Source organism: Cupressus sempervirens, chromosome 11, assembly GCF_028749045.1.
Source record: "Cupressus sempervirens isolate cs-2001-9-10 chromosome 11, ASM2874904v1, whole genome shotgun sequence".
NCBI classification, from domain to species: Eukaryota; Viridiplantae; Streptophyta; class Pinopsida; order Cupressales; family Cupressaceae; genus Cupressus; species Cupressus sempervirens.
Window position 1 is genome coordinate 859504201 of NC_143128.1, and position 24202 is coordinate 859528402.

A 24202-nucleotide genomic window follows, 5' to 3' on the forward strand; every position below is an offset into this window, starting at 1 on the left:
TATCTATCCCATATCTAATATCTCTTTTATAAACTTCTCCTAGAATCCACTTTAAATTAGCCTAAAAACGGTTTACCTCAAATTCTGTGCCACCAACTCATCAACCTTATCTTCCTCTTGGTTCACAAAATTCAAGAAAACAAACTTGTCGGCTCAGATTCAGCGAATCTTTGATCTTTAAAATAATGCAGCAACTTGGCATTATCAACCTTCTGATGCTCGGCACATACTGCATTGCTCGACATCAACTATAAAATCACTCGGCATCAACTAAAGTTTACTGTGCTCGGCATCAACTAAACTTTACTCGGCATCAACTCTCTTGCTCGGCATCCACTGGAATTTGCTTTTACTCGGCTTCAACTAATTTTCTGCTCGGCTTGCACTAACTTTGCTCGGCACCTACTATCCAGTCGGTCAAGCTTAGCAAACAAACTTTGTATAACTTGTTCTTCTAGGCTTTCTTACTGTGGCCAACATTTGTAACCTTAAGTAGATTATCAATACATCATGTTATCACTGTCTTAACTGATTCTTGTGCTTCATTACATAATCATAACTCAACTTTTCCTCTAGGTGCTATTGTTACATCTTTTGACCAAATCCTCTTCATCAATCAACTAAGTGATAGTACTTGAATCTTATAAGCAATTGTCTTACTAGCAAATGGCAGGTTTGACATCAGTGACAAAACAATGATTGAACCACATAATCTTCTTCAACAATCTCCCTCTTTGACTAGCTTCTTCAATCCATTCTCAACAATCTCCCTCTTTGGCATTGATGGCAAACCAAACTCATCAACTAAGTCAATCAAATAATGAACATCTTGTTCAACCAAACTAACTAGGTTAAAACAGTAAGACAATACCAAAAAAAGAAAACTTGTATCAAATTCTTTCCCTCTATCATCAACTTCCTTCTTCTGATTAGGTTACAACTCGTTCTTATAACTCCCTCTGAGTTCCTTCTTATATTGCCCTCTTACTAGGTAATTAGGATTTCTCTCTCTTTCTTGTATTTGTGTTCTCCTACTTGTGTTCTCCTCTAATCAGCAATATCAGCTCCCTTTGATTAATACACTTTCTCCCTTAGTAATCTCTTACATATTGACTTCATCAGCAGAATATCAGCAACCTCTTTGACAACAATCTCTGGATGTTTCCCTCTTGAGTAATATTGTTGATCAGTAATATTATCTTCCTCTTTGACAACAATGCCAACGACATATCATCTTTACATGTAGATATATTTTTTTCAGTTTCTCCAATTTCTCCCTCTATCACCTTGCTTGTGACTGATTTGTAGTTCTAGCTCTTTGATTACTTTAGGTAGCTCCTAAAGTAAGATCCACTACATCAATTTGTAACATATGAACATTAACTTGTTTGATGCAGAGCACTCCTCTTGTTACTTAGATAACCTTTGATAGGGGTATCACCCGTAATTTACCTCTTAGATACTCATGAGCATCCTTAGGTAATGGTTTTGTGAAGATACCAGCAATTTGTTCATTTGTGTTGACATATTCCATCTTCACCTCTTTATCTTGAACTAATTCTCTCAAGTAATGATACTTGATTGCAACGTGCTTAGTCTTTGTATGCATCATTGGATTCTTTGATATATTGATAGCACTTGTATTATCACAATAGAGTATCACTAGTTTTATGATCTCTTCCTTCATTCCTTTGAGTGACTGCTTGATCCAGACAATGTTTGTACAGTTTATAGTAGCAGCAACATATTCAGCTTCAGCAGTAGATTGTGAAGTGCAATTTTGTTTCTTACTAGTCCATGTAACTAGTCTCTTGCCTAAGAAAAATGCTCCTCCGCTAGTGTTCTTTTTGTCATCAATTTTTCCAGCCCAATCAGCATCAGTGTAGGCTCTCAATTCAAATTTTTCATTATTCTTGTAGTATAAACCAAAATCTTTTGTTCCTTTCAAATATCTCATTATTCTCTTCACAGCCATTAAATGATTCTCCTTGGGATTAGCAAAGAATCTTGCACCTATCCCTACAGATAATGCAATATCTAGTTTGCTATGTACAACATATTGCAATTTACTAATCATAAACCTGTACAATGTTTGATTCACCTCAGCTGAATCATCATTCTTTGACAACTTGTGTCCTGTCACCATAGGTACACTTACTTGTTTTGGAATCCTCCAATCCAAAAGTCTTCAATATTTCTTTGACATATTTTGACTAAGTGATATATATACCATATTTCATCTGATATACTTGCAAACCAACAAAAATTTTGACCTCTCCAAACATAGCCATTTCAAATTCTTGCTTCATCTGATTTGCAAAATCCTTACATAAAGCATCTTGACCTCCAAATATGATATCATCAACAAATATTTCAGATAACAAAATACCTTTGTCTTTCTCTGTCTTCATGTACAGATTGTTGTTATCATCAGTCCTTTCAAATCCAATCTTCAAAAGATAATTATGAAGTCTCTCGTACCATGTTCTTGGTGCTTGTTTCAAACCATATAGAGCTTTGTGCAGTCTACATACCATGTTCTTATTGTTAACATCAACAAAACCTTATGTTTCTACTGCGAATGTTGAGACTTGTTCTCACACACGATGTTGGTATGCACAGGTTTCTTCCTTGCTGTGTTCGATTGGGATTGACATTGAGCATCTCCCCCCTTTTCAGTTCTCTTTGGATGCTCCTGCTCATCTTCTCCCCTCATAGCAGGAGTTGAATGAGCATGTTCCTCTTGATACCTATAGATGTTACATTACCACTACCTAAATTAACCCTCCTGACGAGTTACGCCCATGGATGTCCTTTTATGCGGAGCAGTTTTTGGAGATTTCTGATGGGATCATTGTCTGTCCTAGTTACCTATCACGAAGGTGGTCTCATACTCTGTGAATCTCTTTAGGTTCTTTTAGAGTTGGTTCCCACTGTCTTCGAGCTCAAACTGATCAACATATTGTTAGTGGGGAGCAAAATTGTATGCTCTGTACTTTAGAGGAAGTGGAGAATGAAGCTCATTTCCTTTTTCAATGCCCTATTTACTATGAGATCAGAGGGAGATTCTTCTATCTGTTCTGGGAGTGCTTTTCTCTCTATGACTTTTTCAGCTATTATACTCACAGATACCTTGCACTTTATCTTCGTGAGTCACTGCTTCCTCATCAGCACTCGTCTACTCAGCTCATCACTACCTTTTTTACACCATTATCTCCTTTGCGGGTTGTAAAAAGGCCTTCCAACTCTATTCGTTCTCATGGGCTTTCTAGATGTGTCAGATCCCGTTCTGGATATTTGCACCAACAACACTCTTCTGTGAGCAGCCAAAGACAGTCCAATGCCTCTACACATCGGCATGTGTATCATTCAATAACTGATTTCTTCTCGCCCAAGAATGACTCTTAGTGCTCTCTGTGTTCTTTGTTCGTTGTTATTGCTTTGGTTGTATTCATTTATTTTCGGACACCTTTGTGTGTTCCTGCTGGTGTTAGCCTAGATGTTGTAATCTTTCAGTGCCATAGACCTCTTTTTGGTCTTTTGTTGGACATTAATATCATTATCTTATCTTATCTGGTTGTTCTATGTAAACTTCTTCTTCTAATATGTCATTCAGAAATGCAGATTTAACATTCATCTGATAAACTTTGAAACCTTTGTATGTAGAATAAGCAAGCAGAGTTCTTACTCCTTCCATTCTAGCAACAAGGGCAAATGTCTCTCCATAGTCAATTCTTTCTTCTTGTGCATATCCCTTGCAAACTAATCTTGCTTTGTTTCTTATGACTTCACCATTTTCATCTAGCTTGTTTCTAAATATCCACTTGGTGCCAATCACAATTTTGTCTTCTGGTCTAAGAACTAGACTCCATGTTTTGTTCTTCTCAATTTGTTCAATCTCTTCTTCCATGGCTTTACTCCAGTCAACATCTTCTAATGCATCTCTTACCGATTTGGGCTCCTTCATGCTCAGCAAACATGTATCATTTCTCAATCTATTTCTTGTCATTGGCCTAGCATCTTTATCTCCAATGATTTGAGCTGCAGGATGATGTCTTTTGACATATTTAGACAATCTTGGCTCAGCTCTTGTTTCTTTATTTTTTGTCTTTCAATCAGCTATCTTAACATCTATTTCATGTCCACCAACTTCAGAATCAGAATATGTACCAGCTCCATTCTGTAACTCGGCATCTGAATGTGACTCGGTTCCTAAATGCAACTTGGCATTCATAGATGTGACTCGGTAGTCATTGAAACTTGCTATTGGTTTCCAGCTTGATTTACAACATCTTCAGCAAGCATAACTTCATAAAAATATACAAATGATTTTGTATTCTTCTGGTTCTTTCATAGGTTCAGCCTCATGTACTTCAGTATATTCATCAAAATTCACATTTGCACTTTCCACAACTTTGTTAGTGTTAATATTCAAACACTTATAGGCTTTACTTCTTGTGGAGTATCCAAAGAATATACCTTCTTCACTTTTTGCATCAAGTTTACCATTCCTAACATCTTTAAGAATGTAACATTTGCTTCCAAATACCTTAAAATATTTTACATTGGGTGAGTGTCCATACCATAGTTCAAAAGATGTTGAATGAGTACCTTTCTTGACTTGCACACGAGTCAAGGTATAGACAATTGTACTTACAGCTTCTCTCCAGCATTTCAAAGCAACATTCTTCTCCATCATGAGTTTTCTAGCACAGTCCATTATAGACCTGTTTCTCCTTTCAGCAATCCCATTTTGTGGAGAGGTTCTAGGTGCAGATGTCTGTCTTTTGATTCCTCTATCATTACAACCATTTCAAACTCATTTGATGTGAATTCTCCTCCTCTATCTGATCTCAAACATTTCAGACTCTTACCTGTTTCTTTCTCAACTCTTGCTAAATACCACTTAAACATTTGAAAAGCATCAGATTTCTGTTTTAGAAACATGACTTTCATCATCCTAGAATAATCATCAACAAATAGCATAACATACTTATCTCCCTTGTAGCTTTGCACATCAATTGGTCCACACAAGTCAGTATGAGCAATCTCTAGTATTTCTTTAGAGGTATAAGCTTTACTCTTAAAGCTTGACTTTGTCACTTTGTCTAACTGACATTGTTTGCACATTGTGTTGTCAGGTTTCTTTAACTTAGGCAAACCTCTGACTTTCTCCATGTTACTAATACTAACCAAGTTATCAATATTAACATAAACATAATCTCTTGTGCCATAGCCACACATCATCAAATTTTACAAGACAAGTAGCATCTTCTATATCAAGATAGAATAGATTACTTCTAGTTTGATCACCTTTTCCAATCAATTTTCCATCAGCATCATATATCTTAGCAATCTTGTTTTCAAATTCAACCCTACATCCTAAATTGTTCAATTGTGACATACTCAAAAAGATTATAGTTTAGTCCTTCAACATAGTAAGCATTGTCACGTAGTTTCTTATCTGTGCGCTTGATAGAACCCTTTCTTTTTATCAAACATGGTGCATCATTAACAAATCTTACACTATTTCCTTCATAACAATTTAAGGTAATGAACTTACTTTTGTCTCTAGTCATATGATGTGAGCATCCACTATCAATGATCCATTTGTCATTTTTGTTTACACAAGTCACAAGTGCAGTTGCCTCATCTTCATCAAATTCGTCCTTCATTGCAACATACACCACTTCATCATTATGTTCATCAAAATCATCCCTTGTTTCCTCTTCAGCAATATAGCATGACTTCGTGCCTTTATCTTTGTAATCTTTGTTGTCATCTTCTCTTCTGTTTTTGTACTTGTCACCACCTCTGTAGTTCTCCTTCTATGTACATCTTGCAGTAATATGACCAACCTCATTGCAATTGAAACAAATGATAGGTAACTTACCTTTGAACTTGCCTTTACCTCTATGGAATCTTCTTGCCAGTAGTGCTTCCAGTTGTTCAACATCTTCCTCATTTGTATCATTGTCACTAGACACATATTTTATCTTTCTTTTCTTCTTCTACTTGGGCTCTTCAGAGTCCTTCAATAACAGCTTAGCTTTGAAAGCAGATTCAAGACTCTTTGGTTTGTAATTGTCATAATTAGATAGCTCAAAAGCAGTGAGTCTACCTACCAGACCCTCAAGAGTTAGATCATTTCCTGGAATACATCTCAGTTCTTGAATTGCAGAAACTTTAATAGCATAAATAGGCAGTAGTGTTCCTAAGACTTTGCTTAGCACAATATCATCATTTATATGACCAATAGCTCCTTTTATTGCACTAACAACTTCTTTTATTCCAACAACATATTGAGCAATATTCTCACCTTCTTCCATTCTCATATCATCAAACCTACCTCTGAGACTCTCAGATTTGGCTCTTTGAATATTTTTGTCTCCTCCATAGATTATGTGTAGGGCATCCCACATTTTCTTTGCAGTGTCACAGCCTTTGATATCATCAAATTTGGTGTAGCTTAGAGCAGAGGCAATCTCCAACATCGTCTGATTGTGTTCTTTCTTCTTCATATCTTTAGCAGTTAGGGCTCCAACTGGATCAACATGTTCCATTGAAATGGTAGTTTGCGCATGATCTCCAAGTCCTCCAAGGTGTAGCTTCATCAAACTTTGTCATGCAGGAAAGTTATCTCTATTAAGCTTGGGTACATCTCTTTTTGACATCTTGATCTTTGTGCTTCTAGTACCTTCAAACTAGTCCTCTTAAGCAGATGGCTCTGATACCAATTATTGAAATACTTTAGAATAACTGAGAGGGGGGGTAAATCAATTATCCAAGGTCCAGATGTATAAATAAAACTTTTTACAGCTTAGTGAACCCATAAAACATTTATACTCATGCATGCATCCATAAGATTATGCAATCACTTAAAACTTGTAGGTTACTGTAAAATCAACTTGCAGAAATGTAAAGCATGAAACATAACAGATTCATCAACACACTTGGCACAATGATTTACGTGCAAACCCAATTTGGGAAAAACCACCACTAACATGCTACTCTTTTTCACTCTTCTGAAGTAATGCCCTACAAAAGGCCAACCCTGTTAAAGATTACAATACACACTATTAAATGTGACCCTGTTAAAGGATTTCAATCACCCTGTTAGGAGTGAGCCTTGTTAGAGGACTCTAGGCCATTCACTTGGAATGCCACCCGGTTAAAGGATTTACAAATGATTGTTAGGTCAACCTTAATCCAAAGGATTTACCCTAGACTAATACAATTGTTAGAGAGTAATAGTAGAGCTTTGATCTGATACAACTTACAACTTCTCTTGTAGATTACAGATCTCTGTTCAGTCCTCCATTCTGCTTAGCCTTCATACTTTGCAACTCTGATAGCTTGTTCACCCTTCAAGCATTCATCTCCTTAAGCCTTCTTGCTTAACATGCCATTGCAAACTCTTCTTCTAGGTCACTTGATGAAGCAAAACCCTTAACTCCTTCTCCTCAAGTTCTTGCCCATGACAACTTTGCTTCATGACCAGACATTCCTATAAATAGGAAATTTAGATATTTTGCCGCTCGTTTTCCATCATCCAATTTAGGGTTTGAATGGATTAGGTAGAATACAATGTATCTATCCCATATCTCATATCTCTTCTAGAAACTTCTCCTAGAATCCACTTTGAATTCACCTAAAAATGGTTTACCTCAAATTCTGTGCCACCAGCTCATCAACTTTATCTTCCTCCTAGTTCACAAAATTCAAGGAAACAAACTTGTCGGCTCAAATTCAGCGAATCTTCAATCTTTAAAATAATGCAGCAACTTGGCACTATCAACCTTCTGATACTCAGCACATGTGTTGCTCGGCATCAACCATAAAATCACTTGGCATCAACTAAACTTTACTCAGCATCAACTGTCTTGCTCAGCATTCACTAGCATTCTCTTTTACTCGGCTCCAACTGATTTTCTGCTCCGCTTGCACTAACTTTGCTCGGCACCTACTATCCAGTCGGTCAAGCTTAGCAGACAAACTTTGTACAACTTGTTCTTCTAGTCTTTCTTAGTGTAGCCAACATTTGTAACCTTAAGTAGATTATCAATAATCATGTTATCATTGTCTCAACTGATTCTTGTGCTTCATTACATAATCATAACTCGACATTTCCTCTAGATGTTATTGTTACATCTTTTGATCAAATCCTCTTCATCAATCCACTAAGTGATAGTACTTGAATCTTATAAGCAGTTGTCTTACCAGCAAATAGCAAGTTTGACATTAGTGACAAAACAATGATTGAACCACACAGTTTTTTTCAACAATCTCCCTCTTTGATTAGCTTCTTCAATCCATTCTCAACATGTTGCACATAGGAACGCCTATATGAACGTGCATCAAAATGTAGAGATTCCATAGTCATTCCATTCTTGGGACCACTTTACATTGTATTGTAACATTGGGATTATATTTAACGTAAATCACGATATTATATGGTAATTATTTGATATTGGGAATAAATATTAAACTAAGTGAAAACTTAGTACCCAATATTAAATGAGGGATTAATAATATCATGTTCACATGATTTTGTGGCACATGGTTTTACTTTACCACTAGTTGTATTTTGTGTGAGCTTGTGCCTATAAAAGCAACACGTATTAGTGGTTTGGGTTGGCTGGTGGTCTAGGCTATCATTATTGAGTCTTTTTGAAAACAGCAATTGTGAAGAATGGCATGGGACGTACAAATATATGCTTCAACACATCGGAATGCATTTGAGGGCTCATAGGTGTGTTAAGTCCACACACCATAACCGAAGGGGGGAGAGGGCAAGGGGTGAATCAGTTGTGAGCAAATATACTTAATTCCAAACTTATGAAACTGATCACCAACAATTAAAACAATAATGCACAACTATAAGAAACCATACACCATAACACTGATTTTTGTTCTCAAGGAAAACCCTTGATCAGAGGGGAAAACCCTAGTGGGGATGGGAACAACGAAATAGTGTACTACTAAAGTTTTTGTGAAAGGATGTGACCCTGTTAGGAGTCAAATATAGTACATTTAGTACAGTGGTCCCTGTTAGGAGACCTTAAACCCTTGTTAGAATGTTCTAACCCTATTAGGCATTGATGAGAACAAAAGGCACACTACCCAAGCTCATTGCTCAAAGGATGAAAGATTAAACCACCTTTGCAAAAGGATAACAAATCCAACAATGTGAACAAACTAATTATCTACAACTTACTAGCCAAAACAGTTCCTTTGAAATCCAATAGAAATGATAAATTCCATTCATACCTCTTCTCAAGCATTCAACAACTTCTCAGCTCTGCTCTGATAACCCGGCATCAAGGCTTGCATCTATACATCTCATACATTCTATTCCCATACCTTACAATGCGGAAAATAACTTTTCTTTATAGCAATTACAAATAATCAATTAGGTTAGCCTATTAGGTCTTTCCCAATGTACAATTAATTATATAGAACCATGCTAACACATGCACGCCTTCTCAAGCAATTATACAACCATTACCTAAAGTGTTCCACATGCTACAATATGAAATTAACAATTGCCAATAACATTTCGGACGCTAAAATGATCTAGTCAGTAGTCAATAAAATGCATTTCACATTACACGCCAACGACCTTTCCAAAATAAGCCAAATGACTCACAAATCCAAGCATACATGCACGAACACATCTTTAACCATCTTCCATACTTGCCAGCATCAATTCCTACTCGTCATCAAGATATAGCAAAAGCACTGCAACTGCCTCTGACATATTTTCTCGATCACTTATCTACTACTAATCTTCACAAAACAAACTATAACTAATTCGGGATTTCGGATAACAGTACTGCAAACATAGACATGATGTCTATCCTCGTTCTTCTACACAAATGTATGCTCGTGTATCCAAAAATGTCAACCATTGCATGTTCTAAACTGATCAATGACCTACGATATGCAAAATCTGAGCCTGTTGTCAACCAAAGAACATATGTTGACATCAATGACAAAACTTGTCATTAATACAAAATCTCTACAACACTACAAGTGCCAACTATCTCTCCAATTTCCAACAAGGTATTCATTGTAACTCTGTAAGTGCTTTGTATTGCATTAAGCTTTAGTAATGTTGGGGAGTTAGATGCTTTGGAGGCTAGGCTTTTCCCTCGTGAGGGCTTTCCCATAGTATTTCTTGTTTTATTGTGAATTGTCTCTTTGATTTTTGCTTAATGATGATTCTAGAAGCTTGAATGAATGCTTGTTTCTCATGTATTATGTAGGAAATGGATTATATGTAACTAGGTATGGGCATTATTTCATAACAATATCCCATAAAATTAGATAAATTATTCATTAAATTACCTACAAATCACAATTGGATATTTAGATATCTGTACATATGTTTCATCATCATGCAAGATCTCATTTACATTACAATAAGCAATTACTTACATGTGAAACCTATGATCCCATCTTGCACAATGATTTGATCCATGTGAAAATTTTCAGTATTGTTCTAGATCATGTACATATTAAGCCAAATTCAACTACACTTGCCCGGTACAAGCTACTCCATTGTTCATTATCATTGTAAGAAGAAATTAGTGCAATTGGAAAATTAAACTAACTGATTAGTTCATCCGCTATAAAGGAAGATCAAAGCCATTAAAATCTACAGGTTGATAGATAAGATTTTGCGATTAATTGCATCTCTAGGAAGTTTTACTTTATCCCCTATAATATTATTATGTTATTTAAGTCTTAACTGTTTTTGGTAAATATCAACAAAAATAGTGTGCTGGTCAGAATTCAAGTAGGGACAAGAAAGTAGAATGTTGAGAAATACTTCACAAGAGAATGACAATGAGATCCAAGGGCATCAAGATGAGCACCAAAACCCTTTAATAAAGACACGATAATATACTACAGCCAAGTTAAGAATGTTATGATATCCAATAATAGATTTCAAAATCCAACTGCCAAGTAATCTGGAACAGAATTATTTTGTCAAAGAGGCAATGAGACGAAAAGTCAAGATGGAAGGCACTAAAGATTCATTCAAATCCTCCTTTATGTGTGTAAGATATGATGAGATAAATTTATTAATGTCCAACAAGAGACCACAAAGAGGGTCTAAGAGACTGCGGAAGTACAAAACAAGACCAGCCAGCAGAGAGACCACCAAACCATGCCCCGAAAAAGACCAAACCGAAGCAAACCCCAAATTGAAGTGCGTGGGCCAAAACCAACAACACACTAATGTCTTCTCATAAACATGAAAAAGTTTAGAACCAGAGGGTAGGGTTTGGGGCGAGGAGAGACCTTGCGTCATCTTTGAGAGCCAATGCAAATGGAAGGTTATTGTTGAGTGTAGCTCATGCGAGGTTACATTGACCTGGTGTGACTAGGAATAGAGGGAGTGAGTGTCCGCTCGGTACCCCGAGCAAGAGAGACTGAAGAGAAGAATGTGGTAATGAGTTGATTCGTGGATTGTGGTAATGAGTTGATTCGTGGACTGTCATGACCGCACTTGAAGTTACATCATGTGATCCCTAAGCCTTGTAGCCTCTTGGTGATTCAATGCAACACACATGTGATCCATGCAACTAAAGAAGGATGTGAGAAACCGACAATCCCTGAAAAGGTAGTAGAACCTCCCTTTGATCTCGTAATAGATGGGGCAACAGAAAATAAAGTGTGTTTCTGATTTTGGCTCCCCCATGTCACATAACCGATATATCCACTCCTCCCTAACAATCTAGTGGTCAGTCTTAATATGAAGCCAATGTGAACCAACCCTAAAGGAACACAAGGAGATGTAGAGAGTGTGTGCCCCGTGTCGAGCAATGTAGGAAGGATGCACAATGACCCCATCCTAAATATTAATACATTGCTCTACGTAGAAACCCATACGTAGCCAGAGCCCATTAGTGGGGTTAGCCACCAAACCACCGAACCATACAACCCACAAACACCAAACTATACAGCCTTGGCGGTTTAATCAAGGTGTCTAAAAGAGTCATCTTGGACATGGTGTCTTGGAAGAGATGTCAAAAGCACTAGCTCTCAAGTAGAGCAAGGGAGTCGTACCCCTTATTGATACAAGGTTGCATGGAAAATCTCATACTAAAGCAAGGGCCAAAGAGCTTGACCCCCAGGTATGTGTACAAAGAAGAGATCTCAATTTCCACCCCCTGGAAGAAGAAAAAGTGGAGATGAGAAGTCTTCAAGCAATTGAAGAACAAGACCCAAGTCTTGCCCAGATTGACCATCAACTACCTCGAAACACAAAAAGAAGCCAAGACATCTAAAAGCCTCTAAAGACCCTCTGGCAAAGAGTTTAGGAGAACCACGTGGTCAACAAAGAGAAGGATGGAGATCAAGGCCTAGTGAAGACAAAAACCACCCCCCGAGAGAGAATCTTCCCTAAGGAACTCCTCTAAATCATCAATATAGATGCCGCTCGGTACCCCAAGAAGGAGAGACTGAAGAGAAGAATGTGGTAATGAGTTGATTCGTGGACTGTCATGACCGCACTTAAGCTACATCGTGTGGTCCATAAGCCTTGTAGCCTCCTGGTGATTCAATGCAAGACACATGTGATCAATGCAACTAAAGAAGGATGTGAGAGACCGACACTTCCTAAAAAGGTAGTAGAACCTCCCTTTGATCTCATAATAGATGGAGCAACAGAAAATAAAGTGTGTTTCTGATTTCGGCTCCCCCATGTCACACAACCGATATATCCACTCCTCCCAAACAATCTAGTGGTCAGTCTTAATACAAAGCCAATGTCAACCAACCCTAAAGGAACACAAGGAGATGTGGAGAGTGTGTGCCCTGTGTCGAGCAATGTGTGAAGGATGCACAATGACCCCATCCTAAATATTAATACATTGCTCTACGTAGAAACCCATACGTAGCCAAAGTCCATCAGTGGGGTTAGCCACCGAACCATGCAACCCACAAAACACCAAACTATACGATCTTAGCGGTTTGATCATGGTGTCTAAAAGAGTCATCTTGGACATGGTGTCTTGGAAGAGATGTCAAAAGCACTAGCTCTCAAGTAGAGCAAGGAAGTCGTACCCCTTATTGATACAAAGTTGCATGGTAGATCTCATACTGAAGTGAGGGCCAAAGAGCTTGAACCCCAGGTATGTGTACGAAGAACAGATCTCAATTTCCACCCCCTGGAAGAAGAAAAAGTGGAGATGAGAAGTCTTCAAGAAATTGAAGAACAAGACCCATGTCTTGCCCAAATTGACCACCAACTGCCTTGAAACACAAAAAGAAGCCAAGATATCTAAAAGCCTCTAAAGACCCTCTAGCAAAGAGTTTAGGAGATCCACGTGGTCAACAAGAGAAGGATGGAGATCAAGGCCTGGTAAAGACAACAACCACCCCCCGGGAGAGAATCTTCCCTAAGGAACTCCTCAAAATCATCAATATAGATGCCAGACAAGGTGTGGGAGAGAGGACAACCTTACTTCACCCCACTGGGCTCTGGATTGGATCTGAAAACCTTTTGGAAACCTAAACCTGCCCGCAACACTCTCATATAATCTCATGATGGCTACCAATAAAGTCTTTGGAATCCTTATAGTCTTTGGACGAGAGTTGCCCGAGGAACGAAGTCAAAAGCTTTATGAAAGTCCACAAAGCAACAATAGACCTTCACAAAGTGGTGTTAAGCCTCCTTAATGATGGTCTGCAAAGTCAAAATATGATCCATTATATGATAATCTGCACGAAAACTAGCATACCCCCTAGCCCACGAGTGACATCGATCCAACTCTCTAAAAAGGATAGTAACACTATGGTGTAAAGTTTGGCGAATGTACGTCCAACCATAATGGTTTTGTGGTTATTGGGTTCTGAGGTTGGCCCAACCTTGTGAATTGAATTGATGTGTTGCAACTAAGAAGGAAGGAAACCAAAACAAACCACCCTTTTGAAGAGCACTATGAGAAAGGAGTGCAAAACTATAATGCAAAGCTTAAAGAGTTCTACTTGGAACCCTTCCTCATATGCTACCCTGCTACTGTTCATGGATCTAACCACCTCACTAATGTTGGAGAAGGTGAAAAGATGGCAGTGGGGTGGGAGGTTGAGGTGGATGGGGGTTGGCTGGCGCTTTAAGATGAAAATACTAAGTCCCCTGTGGATCAAATTGAAAGATCCAAGCCCTTTTTCTTGAATTCATGAGTATAAGTGACACTTAGTTTGGATTTCCTATGCTCCATCTAATGCTATATTTTAATGTACAATGTGCTATTCTAGATCATCATATCTAGAATGGGTTAATTAAAAAATATTTACTTCAAAATCTTTGAAAGTTTTCATTAAAAGACAGTGTCACTTTTGTATCTTGAAAATTCCTAAGATGAATCTATTAAAAAATATAGCAAAAAATTTTAGGAAACCTTACTTTCAAAACGCATCTTGTGGTTACTATGGGGGGATTGCCCAAAGAATTGAAGCAAGACATGATGCAGGAGCATCCAGAGGTATAAGGGCAATCCTGTGTCACCCAAAAAAATGTACTTAGACTTAGTTTCTGTTTCATGTCTTTTCATTTTTGGATACCCATTTGGGTCAAATAAAGGTTCCAACTCTCACAGTTTAGCTATCAGTGTGCTAGAAAATCCCAAAAAAATAAGAGCATGCAATTTGGCCATCATTTTGGTGACCTAGAAGGTGTAAATTGGCCAGATGAATGTAATTGTGATTTAGAGCATTCCAGAAAAAGGATCAGGTCAAAAGGCCCCACGGTTTGAAAGTTATTGCAATTTTTCGAGTTTTGGAGACCTCCTAAGAATGCTTCAAAGTCAGGTTAGGGGCATTAAATGGCCTCAAAAAGGGCCAAAAAATGGGGAACGAGCGAAGCTTGTCCATAGGGCTATAGAGTGCTTCGAGAGCTTTCCGAAAATGTAAACAGTTCGTCAATCGAAGCTACGGTTCAAAAGTTATGCCTCCCGAAAGTTCGGTTAGCTTTTCTGGATTCTTCTAGATTTGCACCGACTTCTAACGCAGCTTCTAGAACCTTCTATTTGGTCGGTGGATGCCTACTAGCACTTTCTAGAATGTACTCCTAGTCCTTAACCCTCCAGGGTCTATTTAAGGAGATTTTTGGCATTGTAAAAGGTAGTTCGGAGTGGAGTTTGAGAGGAGGTACTGAAAGGAGAAATTATCTCCAGATTTATGTTATTGTAAGCCTTTAGGGCATGTTTTGAAGTTTATTTTCTCTGTACTGTTTGTACTAGCTTATTTTCTCAGTTAATATAATTTCCCCTTTTCTGTTGTGTCCATTCTATTCTTGGGTTGTGTCCCCATCAAGTGGTATCAGAGCTGGTTTTCCTGAGTGTGTAGACAGAACGCCGACTGTGAGGCAGTTTGCACCAGGACTGTGTGGTTGTGGGTTTGAGTTAAGAAGATGCCTCCACGAAGAGAGCGTGGTGGAAGGGCCAGAGCTATTAATCCTGAGGAGGTTAGAGCCCTCCAAAGGCAGGTGCAGGCATTGCAAGAGGAGCTTCGTAGAGGAGCAAATGTTGCCGCAGGTGACAACAGTGAGGATGACAATGAAGAAGAAGTAATGGGACCAGAAGAGGAATTTGACGGGGAAGTTCTGAATCATGCAGAGGAAAGGCTTTTTAGGGCCATTATTAAGTTTGGGAAAAGACCCACAATTGAAGTGGGTGTATTTTTAGGAAATCTGAAACCAGATGAGTTGATCGATTGGATCAATGAACTGGAAGAATACTTTGAGTATGAGGATATAAAGGACCCAGATAGGGTTAAGTTTGCAAAGGCCAAACTGAAAGGCTATGCCAAAATCTGGTGGCAAGAGGTTCAATTGGAAAGAAACAGAAGAGGAAAGGAGAAGATCACAAAATGGGATCACATGGTGGACAAATTGAAGAAGCAGTTCATTCCTGTGGACTACGAGCTTGATTTGTTTAAGAAAATGCATGGGTTAAAGCAAGCAGGAAGATTAGTCCAAGAATATACAGAGGAATTTTACCGACTCTTGATTAGAGCGGGACATGCAGAAGCAAATAAGGAGAAGGTTGCTCGTTATATCAGTGGGTTGCGACCTAGCATCCAGGAGGAATTAAATCCGGTAAGAATGACCAGCGTTGAAGACGCATACCAGTTTGCCCTACGAGTTGAAGAGAAGCTGAATAAAAGGTTTGAAGGAAGACAAAGAGGGCGCGGTCAAGGAGGAAGGGGAAGCGGTAGATCATCTGGAGGCCGCAATGAAACCCAAAAGAAAAATGAAGATGTGGGTACTAGCAGGAACCAGAGGAATGAGGGTTTCAACCGCTCCCGTGATCAAGACTTTGGAAATCAAAGAGGAAGAGGTAGAGGACGTGGACAAGGAAGAGGAGGCTTCCGTGGTACCTGTTTCCATTGCAATGAAGGTCATTGTGCCTTTGAATGCCCTCAACGACAAGGAAGGACAGATAGGAAAGCTGAGGGCCAAGCTAGGATTGCTCATGTGGATGAAGATGCACAATCATCACATTCAAAGGATGCAGAAAGAGGAGAGACCTTGGTAAATGAAAGAGTCCTACTAAGTGGTGAGATTGAACCAGGACAACGGAGGAGTTTGTTCCGTACCAGATGCAAATGTGAAGATAAATGTTGTGACGTGATCATTGATGGTGGTAGCACTGATAACTTGGTATCAGAAGAGATGGTCTCTAAGCTAAAGCTCAAGAGGGAGAAACATCCCCAGCCTTATCGGATTGCTTGGGTAAAAGATGATCATAAGGTCCAGGTAAGTGAACAATGTTTAGTGAAATTCAAAATTGGGAGTTACCATGATGAAGTTCTCTGTGATGTTATTTCGATGGATGTTTGCCATCTATTGTTGGGTAGACCATGGCAGTTTGATAGACATGCAGTACATGATGGACATGCAAACACATACTCTCTGACAAAGGATGGAGTTTGCCACAAATTGAAGCCCATGAAAAAGGAAGGTGAAAAGGTATGTAACAGTGCTAGGATTTGTCTTGTTGATGGAAGGAAGTTTTTATATGGCATGAAACATCAACATATGTGCTATGCTTTGATTCCTAGGAAAGATAAAGAAGGTAGTAGTGAAATACCACTTGAAGTTTCAGATTTACTAGGGGAGTTTGGAGATATTATCTCTGATAATGTTCCAGATGGATTGCCACCAATAAGGCAAATCAATCATCAGATAGATCTGATTCCAGGAGCTAGTTTGCCTAACAAGGCTGCTCACAGGATGACTCCTACTGAAACAAAGGAGCTAAATAGACAAGTTCAGGAGCTGTTGAGGAAGGGCTTGATTCGAGAGAGGTTAAGTCCATGTGCAGTACCTGCAGTACTCGCACCAAAGAAGGATGGAGAGTGGAGGATGTGTATAGATTCTCGAGCTATAAATAGGATCACCATCAAGTACCGATTTCCTTTGCCAAGGATGGATGATCTTATGGACTACTTGAGTGGAGCTCAGTACTTCACAAAGATAGATCTGAAGAGTAGTTATCATCAGATACGGATTCGAGAAGGAGATGAGTGGAAAACAGCCTTCAAGACCAAGGAGGGTCTTTATGAGTGGTTCGTCATGCCCTTTGGATTGACGAACGCCCCAAGCACCTTCGCGCGGCTCATGAATGAGATACTTAAGAAGTTCTTGGAAAAATTTGTTATTGTCTATTTGGATGATATTTTAATTTTCAGCAAGATTTTGGAAGAACATTTATTGCATATTCGTAGTGTCTTTGAAAGGCTAAGGGAAGAGAAATTGTTAATTAATCTGAAGAAGTGTAACTTTGCAAAAAGGGAGTTAGTCTATTTGGGGTTTGTTATATCACCTGAAGGTCTCAAAATGGATCCAGAGAAGGTAAAAGCCATCTTGGAATGGCCTACTCCAAGGTCTGCTACTGAGGTAAGATCATTTCATGGTCTGGTTAGTTTTTACAGGAAGTTTATTAAGAATTTCAGTGGCATATGTGCACCCCTAACTGATACAATAATAGGGGATAGAAAAGAGTTCAAATGGACTACAGCAGCTCCAAGAAGTTTTGAATTGCTGAAGAAGAAGGTGACAGAACAGCCTGTGTTGGCACTTCCAGATTTTAGAAAGGTTTTTCAGGTGGATTGTGATGCTAGTGGCAGCGCTATTGGGGCTGTATTAAGCCAAGAAGGTAAGCCTATTGCATATTTTAGTGAAAAATTGAATGATGCAAAAAAGAAGTATTCTGTTTATGATCAAGAGTTCTATGCAATAGTTCAGGCCTTAAAGAAATGGAGGCATTATTTATTGCCAAAGGAATTTGTTTTGTATACTGATCATCAGGCATTACAGTACCTAAATAGCCAAGGTAAATTGAATCAGAGGCATATGAAGTGGGTAGAGTTCTTGCAGAGTTATAAATTTGTGTTGAAGCATAGAAGTGGAAAATCTAACAAGGTTGCAGATGCACTAAATAGGAGACAGTCATTGCTTACAGTAATGCAGGTTGAAGTAGTTGGGTTTGATGAACTCAAGAATTTGTACCCCGAGGATCCTGATTTTGCTGAAGCATGGAAAGCTTGTAAAGAACCTGTTGCTAGATAGAACCAAGTGGTTAGACTATTTGATTCAGGATGGCATGTTGTTCAAGGGTAGTCAATTGTGCATTCCAAGAAGTTCCATGAGGGAAAATCTGATTAAGGAGAAACACAGTGGAGGGATGGCAGGACATTTTGGTCGAGATAAGACCATTTCCATTCTTAGAGAACATTATTTTTGGCCTCAAATTTCACAGGATGTGAAGAAGTTTGTACAGAGTTGCCAGGTTTGTCAAGTTGCGAAGGGGTTTAGTCACAATATTGGCCTATATCAGCCATTGCCTGTTCCATCAAGGCTATGGGAGGACATAAGTATGGATTTTGTTCTTGGATTGCCAAGGACACAAAGGGGTAATGACTCAGTATTCGTGGTGGTTGATAGGTTCTCCAAAATGGCACATTTCATTCCATGCCACAAAACTCATGATGTTGTCCATATTGCAGACTTGTTTTTCAAAGAGGTGGTAAGACTACATGGTCTTCCAAGGAGTATAGTTTCTGACAGAGATACTAAATTTGTGGGGTATTTCTGGAGGACATTATGGAAAAAGTTGAGAACAGACTTGAAATTCAGTTCCACGCATCACCCACAAACTGACGGCCAAACAGAAGTGGTAAATAGAAGTCTGGGCAATTTGCTGAGATGTTTAGTTGGGGATAAGCCCAAGGGATGGGATTTGATTCTACCACAAGCAAAGTTTGCTTACAATAACTCTATAAATAGGAGCACTGGAAAATCACCATTCCAAATTGTATATGGGAATAGCCCAAGAACTGCACCAGAATTGAGGAAGATAGAACAAGGGGAGAGGACAAGTACTAAAGCTAAGGAATTTGCTGAACATATCAAGCGTCTACATGAGGAGGTTCAAGCACACATTACCAAGATGAATCAAGAGTATAAAGCTAGGGCTGATCAAAGGAGAAGACATAAGGAATTCCAAGTAGGAGATCTAGTCATGGTGCACTTACGAAAAGAAAGATTTCCAGCCGGTACTTACAACAAGCTAAAAATGAAGAAATTTGGCCCCTGCAAAATTTTGAAGAAACATGACTCAGGAAATGCATATGAGGTGGAGCTACCAGATGGTATTCACATTTCTCCCATTTTCAACATTGCAGATTTAACAGAGTATCATGATGATGGTGCAGATGAGGAGCTGGTGTTAGAGCCATGTCCAATTCCTGCTTCTAAGAAGGAGGAGATAGAAGACATTCTAGATCATCGTGTGGGTAGGAGTACCAGAAATAGGCAGTATGAAGAGTATTTGGTGAAGTGGAAAGGACGGCCGATTGAGGACTCAACTTGGATTTCAGCAGCTGAGGTTTCCCATTTGGGATTTCCTCTACCATTCATAAAGTGACAGGGTCACTTTTCAATCTACCCTGGGTGTCTGATGCAGGAGCATCCAGAGGTATAAGGGCAATCTTGTGTCACCCAAAAAAATGTACTTAGACTTAGTTTCTGTTTCATGTCTTTTCATTTTTGGATACCCATTTGGGTCAAATAAAGGTTCCAACTCTCACAGTTCAGCTATCAGTGTGCTAGAAAATCCCGAAAAAATAGGAGCATGCAATTTGGCCATCATTTTGGTGACCTAGAAGGTGTAAATTGGCCAGATGAATGTAATTGTGATTTAGAGCGTTCCAGAAAAAGAATCAGGTCAAAAGGCCCCACGGTTTGAAAGTTATTGCAATTTTTCGGGATTTGGAGACCTCCTAAGAATGTTTCAAAGTCAGGTTAGGGGCATTAAATGATCTCGAAAAGGGCCAAAAAATGGGGGACGAGCGAAGCTTGTCCATAGGGCTATAGAGCGCTTCGAGAGCTTTCCGAAAATGTAAACGGTTCGTCAATCGGAGCTACGGTTCAAAAGTTATGCCTCCTGGAAGTTCAATTACCGTTTCTGGATTCTTCTAGATTTGCACCGACTTCTAACGCAGCTTCTAGAACCTTTTATTTGGTCGGTGGATGCCTACTAGCACTTTCTAGAATGTACTCCTAGTCCTTAAACCTCCAAGGTCTATTTAAGGAGATTTCTGGCATTGTAAAAGGCAGTTCGGAGTGGAGTTTGAGAGGAGGTACTGAAAGGAGAAATTATCTCCAGATTTATGTTATTGTAAGCCCTTAGGGCATGTTTTGAAGTTTATTTTCTCTGTACTGTTTGTACTAGCTTATTTTCTCAATTAATATAATTTCCCCTTTTCTGTTGTGTCCATTTTGTTCTTGGGTTGTGTCCGTTCTAGCTATCATTAACACTTGCATGCTCAAACATTACAACTGCAACAATCCATTTGAAAGTTATTTTATTGATCTAATTAGAGTCAAAAATCCTTCGTGTGCATTGAGAGATATAGACCAATCATAGCTAGCCAACAAAGATTGCACTTTACTATATAGCACACAACCAGCTCCATGTGTCAACGTAAGAAAGTGTGCCACCATTTTAAAATCATAGTGCTACACTAAGCTTTCCCTTTACTTTACTGACCACTATAGTGCATAGCCAAGTCACCTCTAACACTTGTTTCCACGCGACCACGCAACCAATCAAATGGTAGGCAGTTGGACAATGTGTTTGCTTCACCATGTGAAGTGATGGGCCTGCTAGACAAGTAGTGCCTCGCACATTAGCATGAATCTAGCAAAGCACTAACCTTTGGAGCCAACAAACCACACTAAGCCACTACATGTCATCATTGCATGGCCTCCCACTAACAATAGAATTAGGAAAAAATAATCGCAAATGAGGCAAGTTAGTGCTTAGGGGAAGGGGTCAGTAAACTAAAATAAAAGGGCCACTCGAAGTCGTGACTTAAAACAAACAACCAGTGTAGGAAGCCATCGTTGAATTATGACAGAAAGGGTTTAGACTTTTAGTGATTGGTAGGACCCAAGGCTTTTGATGACTAAGCATATTTATCTAGGCCTGAACAAGCCCAAAAAACAAGAAAATCGGCAGGGTTCCACCACCTAGCTTGCTTTTTGTGTAGATTTGAAAACTGTCAACCACCTCTTCTAGTTTTACCCATAGGCCCAAGTGCCTCGGAACTCGATACATGATTTCTTCAAGCCTTTCTAGCCAAAGTCTTTCCTTAGCATATGATTCTTTTAAGCAATTGGCTAATAAGCCCATGAAATTGCCCCAGATGAAGCAAGCTTTCAAAGTGTAAACTATGTTCAACAAATGGAATGATAAAACACTACTTTACTTTTGGGTGTATGTTTATTTCACTTTACATACCAAAGCCATTCCAAAGTTGTTTTGCAAGCTTCCATTCTACCAATCCTTTTTGTGAATTGTGTATTATATTTGTATATTTCTAATATAGAAATCCACTGTTCGTCATCAAAAAAATAACAACGACAGATGGAAACAGATTGAGAATCCAGTCAAACTAATCAGCCAATAAGTGTTTTCCCCTAGTTTTCTGATCACAGAATCTCCATTCTAAGCTTTATGTCTTTCCAGTTCTCACCTGTACAAATATAGAGCATATATATTTGGTTTTACTGAATGGATTTACACTACTGTTTCCACGTCTACCAAATGTGGAATGATTTACCACCTGTTTCTTACTGCGCATTCAATATAACTTGGAAGCTTACTAGCTGAATATTGCATTTCCCTCTGCATCACCATCTACAACCTTGAGTTGTGGACTGTTAATGCCAGCAAGTTTATTTCCTTATCGATGTGCAGTTCCATGTCACTAACAATCAATCCATTTGCACAACCATCAAAATTCAGGTGAAAAATGATAACTGATGAGCACAAGCAAGTCATTAACCCTGGAATTCTTGGTTTATACATTTGCATTTTTTAACCTCGCTGAGTTCTAACACAACCTTGTCAAAAACAGTAACATATAAAGTAAGAAGATTCAACATCAAATGAAAAAGGAGCTCCCCTGTTCCCTTGCATTCCATACAAATAAAAGTGGCACAGCTAGATAACACACTAAACAAATGAGCACTGCTAGATGCTATAAACGTGCACACTAGGGCTAACATCCCAAAATTTGCATCCGGAATGGCAAAACTTTCAGAGCGACGTTGTAGTGTAAACATTCTTTGACTCACAAGTAGTACTGCAGAATAATCTCAAGAAATCCAGAAACGAGTTTAGCAAAGGCATGCGCCGATTCGAAATCCTGTAGGCATTAAATCAATTGCGCACACGAAAGGTCCGATTTTGTATAAGGTTCAATACCCGCATTAAAATTAAACGATGTGAACGTTTACATGAATCTCAGGCTTTCAAAATCGCATTTTCTAGACCCATCATAACGGATCGAGCCAAAAACAGAAAACACGATAACCACAAAATTCCACGAAACATTAGAATCTCAAACTCCCGCACAGCCCGAAATTATTGCGAAAATAAAACTCATGGCTTTAATCAACCGATAAATTATATCAATTATAAATTACCTGAAGAACGCTATTGCAGTAGCAAGTATTACCAAAATTCTCAAGCCCAAAATATCGCTCACCCTCGGGAAACTGGTCCCCTAGAGCCTTCTCCAGTTTCGAGCCTGCGGCCCCCATTTTGCTAATGCTATCAACGCCACTGTTTTATTTAGTGGATGGCCTTCGACAACGCTTGTAATCAAATATCCATTTCAACAAACCGATTATAAACCGAAACTTACAGCTTGACGGGCCATTTTATCAGGTCAGGTTACAACAAAATTGACGACTATTCTGTATTGCGATTTCAGCACACAGACAAAGAAAAAAATTAAAAATACAAGTCTCACATGGGAAACAAAAAATTAGGTTTTGGTTTTGCACTCTCTTAACTAGGGTATTTATAAAGACAACTGTTTTTTGACATGTTCCTCAGGCTGCAGGAATCAACCGTGGTTTGTTTTCCTCGTTTGGCCTAAATTGTTTTGTGTGTTTACCTTGGTCATTGTAGCTGACTCTACAACTATATATATTAAAAAACATACTATAAGTAGTTTGTATAGTTTATAGAGAGAGACGGTTTTAAAGTTTTGTTTGTGTAAACAAGAGACACGATGCATCATAGTTCCTCCTTAACGCATAATGGTTGTAGAGGTGTAGATGAGTGAGAATAAGGTTAAATAGTTCTAAATTAACATTGTGAATGCATTAATTTTTGCCTAGAAATGCACTTGTGATCTAGTAGAATGACTCATATTTTGTTATTAAGTTCTCGTGTCATATTATTATATATTTGGGTATTTAAGCTCAAGAATAAGAGGCCAAAGTACCCAATATGGCACTAACTACCTAATATCATACTACGATCAATACATATGCTTTAGACAAATTTGCACCTTCTACATTGACAACTTAAAATATGTGCAATGAGGAAAGTTATCCATACCAATATCTGAATTATAAAACTTGAAGAAGTGATGAAGCATTTGGAGTATCACATTATATGTTTAAGCATATTATGCATGCTACTAGAGAACCATAAGTAGTTGGAAAAACTCCTTCAATGATTAATACATATAAATTTGATGTTGATGAATAAATATGATGTAATAAATAAGAAATAGAATATAGCTATTTAATTTTAATACATAGTTTATAAAAACTTAATAATAATTTACATATCTTTTAGAATTGAATTATTTCGTTTTTGTG

The 24202-nt window shown here is 38.5% G+C and overlaps 1 protein-coding gene across 1 annotated transcript in view; it reads right to left on the reverse strand.

The window, feature by feature from the left end:
• Nucleotides 1-23490, reverse strand: part of LOC149532234 (ubiquitin carboxyl-terminal hydrolase 4-like) — a 68103-nt gene extending 44613 nt beyond the window's left edge. The window contains exon 1 of the mRNA XM_089811763.1: nucleotides 23012-23490. Coding sequence (XP_089667889.1) covers nucleotides 23012-23128 — 117 coding nt within the window. The 5' untranslated portion in view covers nucleotides 23129-23490. The remainder of the gene's footprint in view (nucleotides 1-23011) is intronic.
• Between the last annotated feature and the right edge of the window lie 712 nt (nucleotides 23491-24202).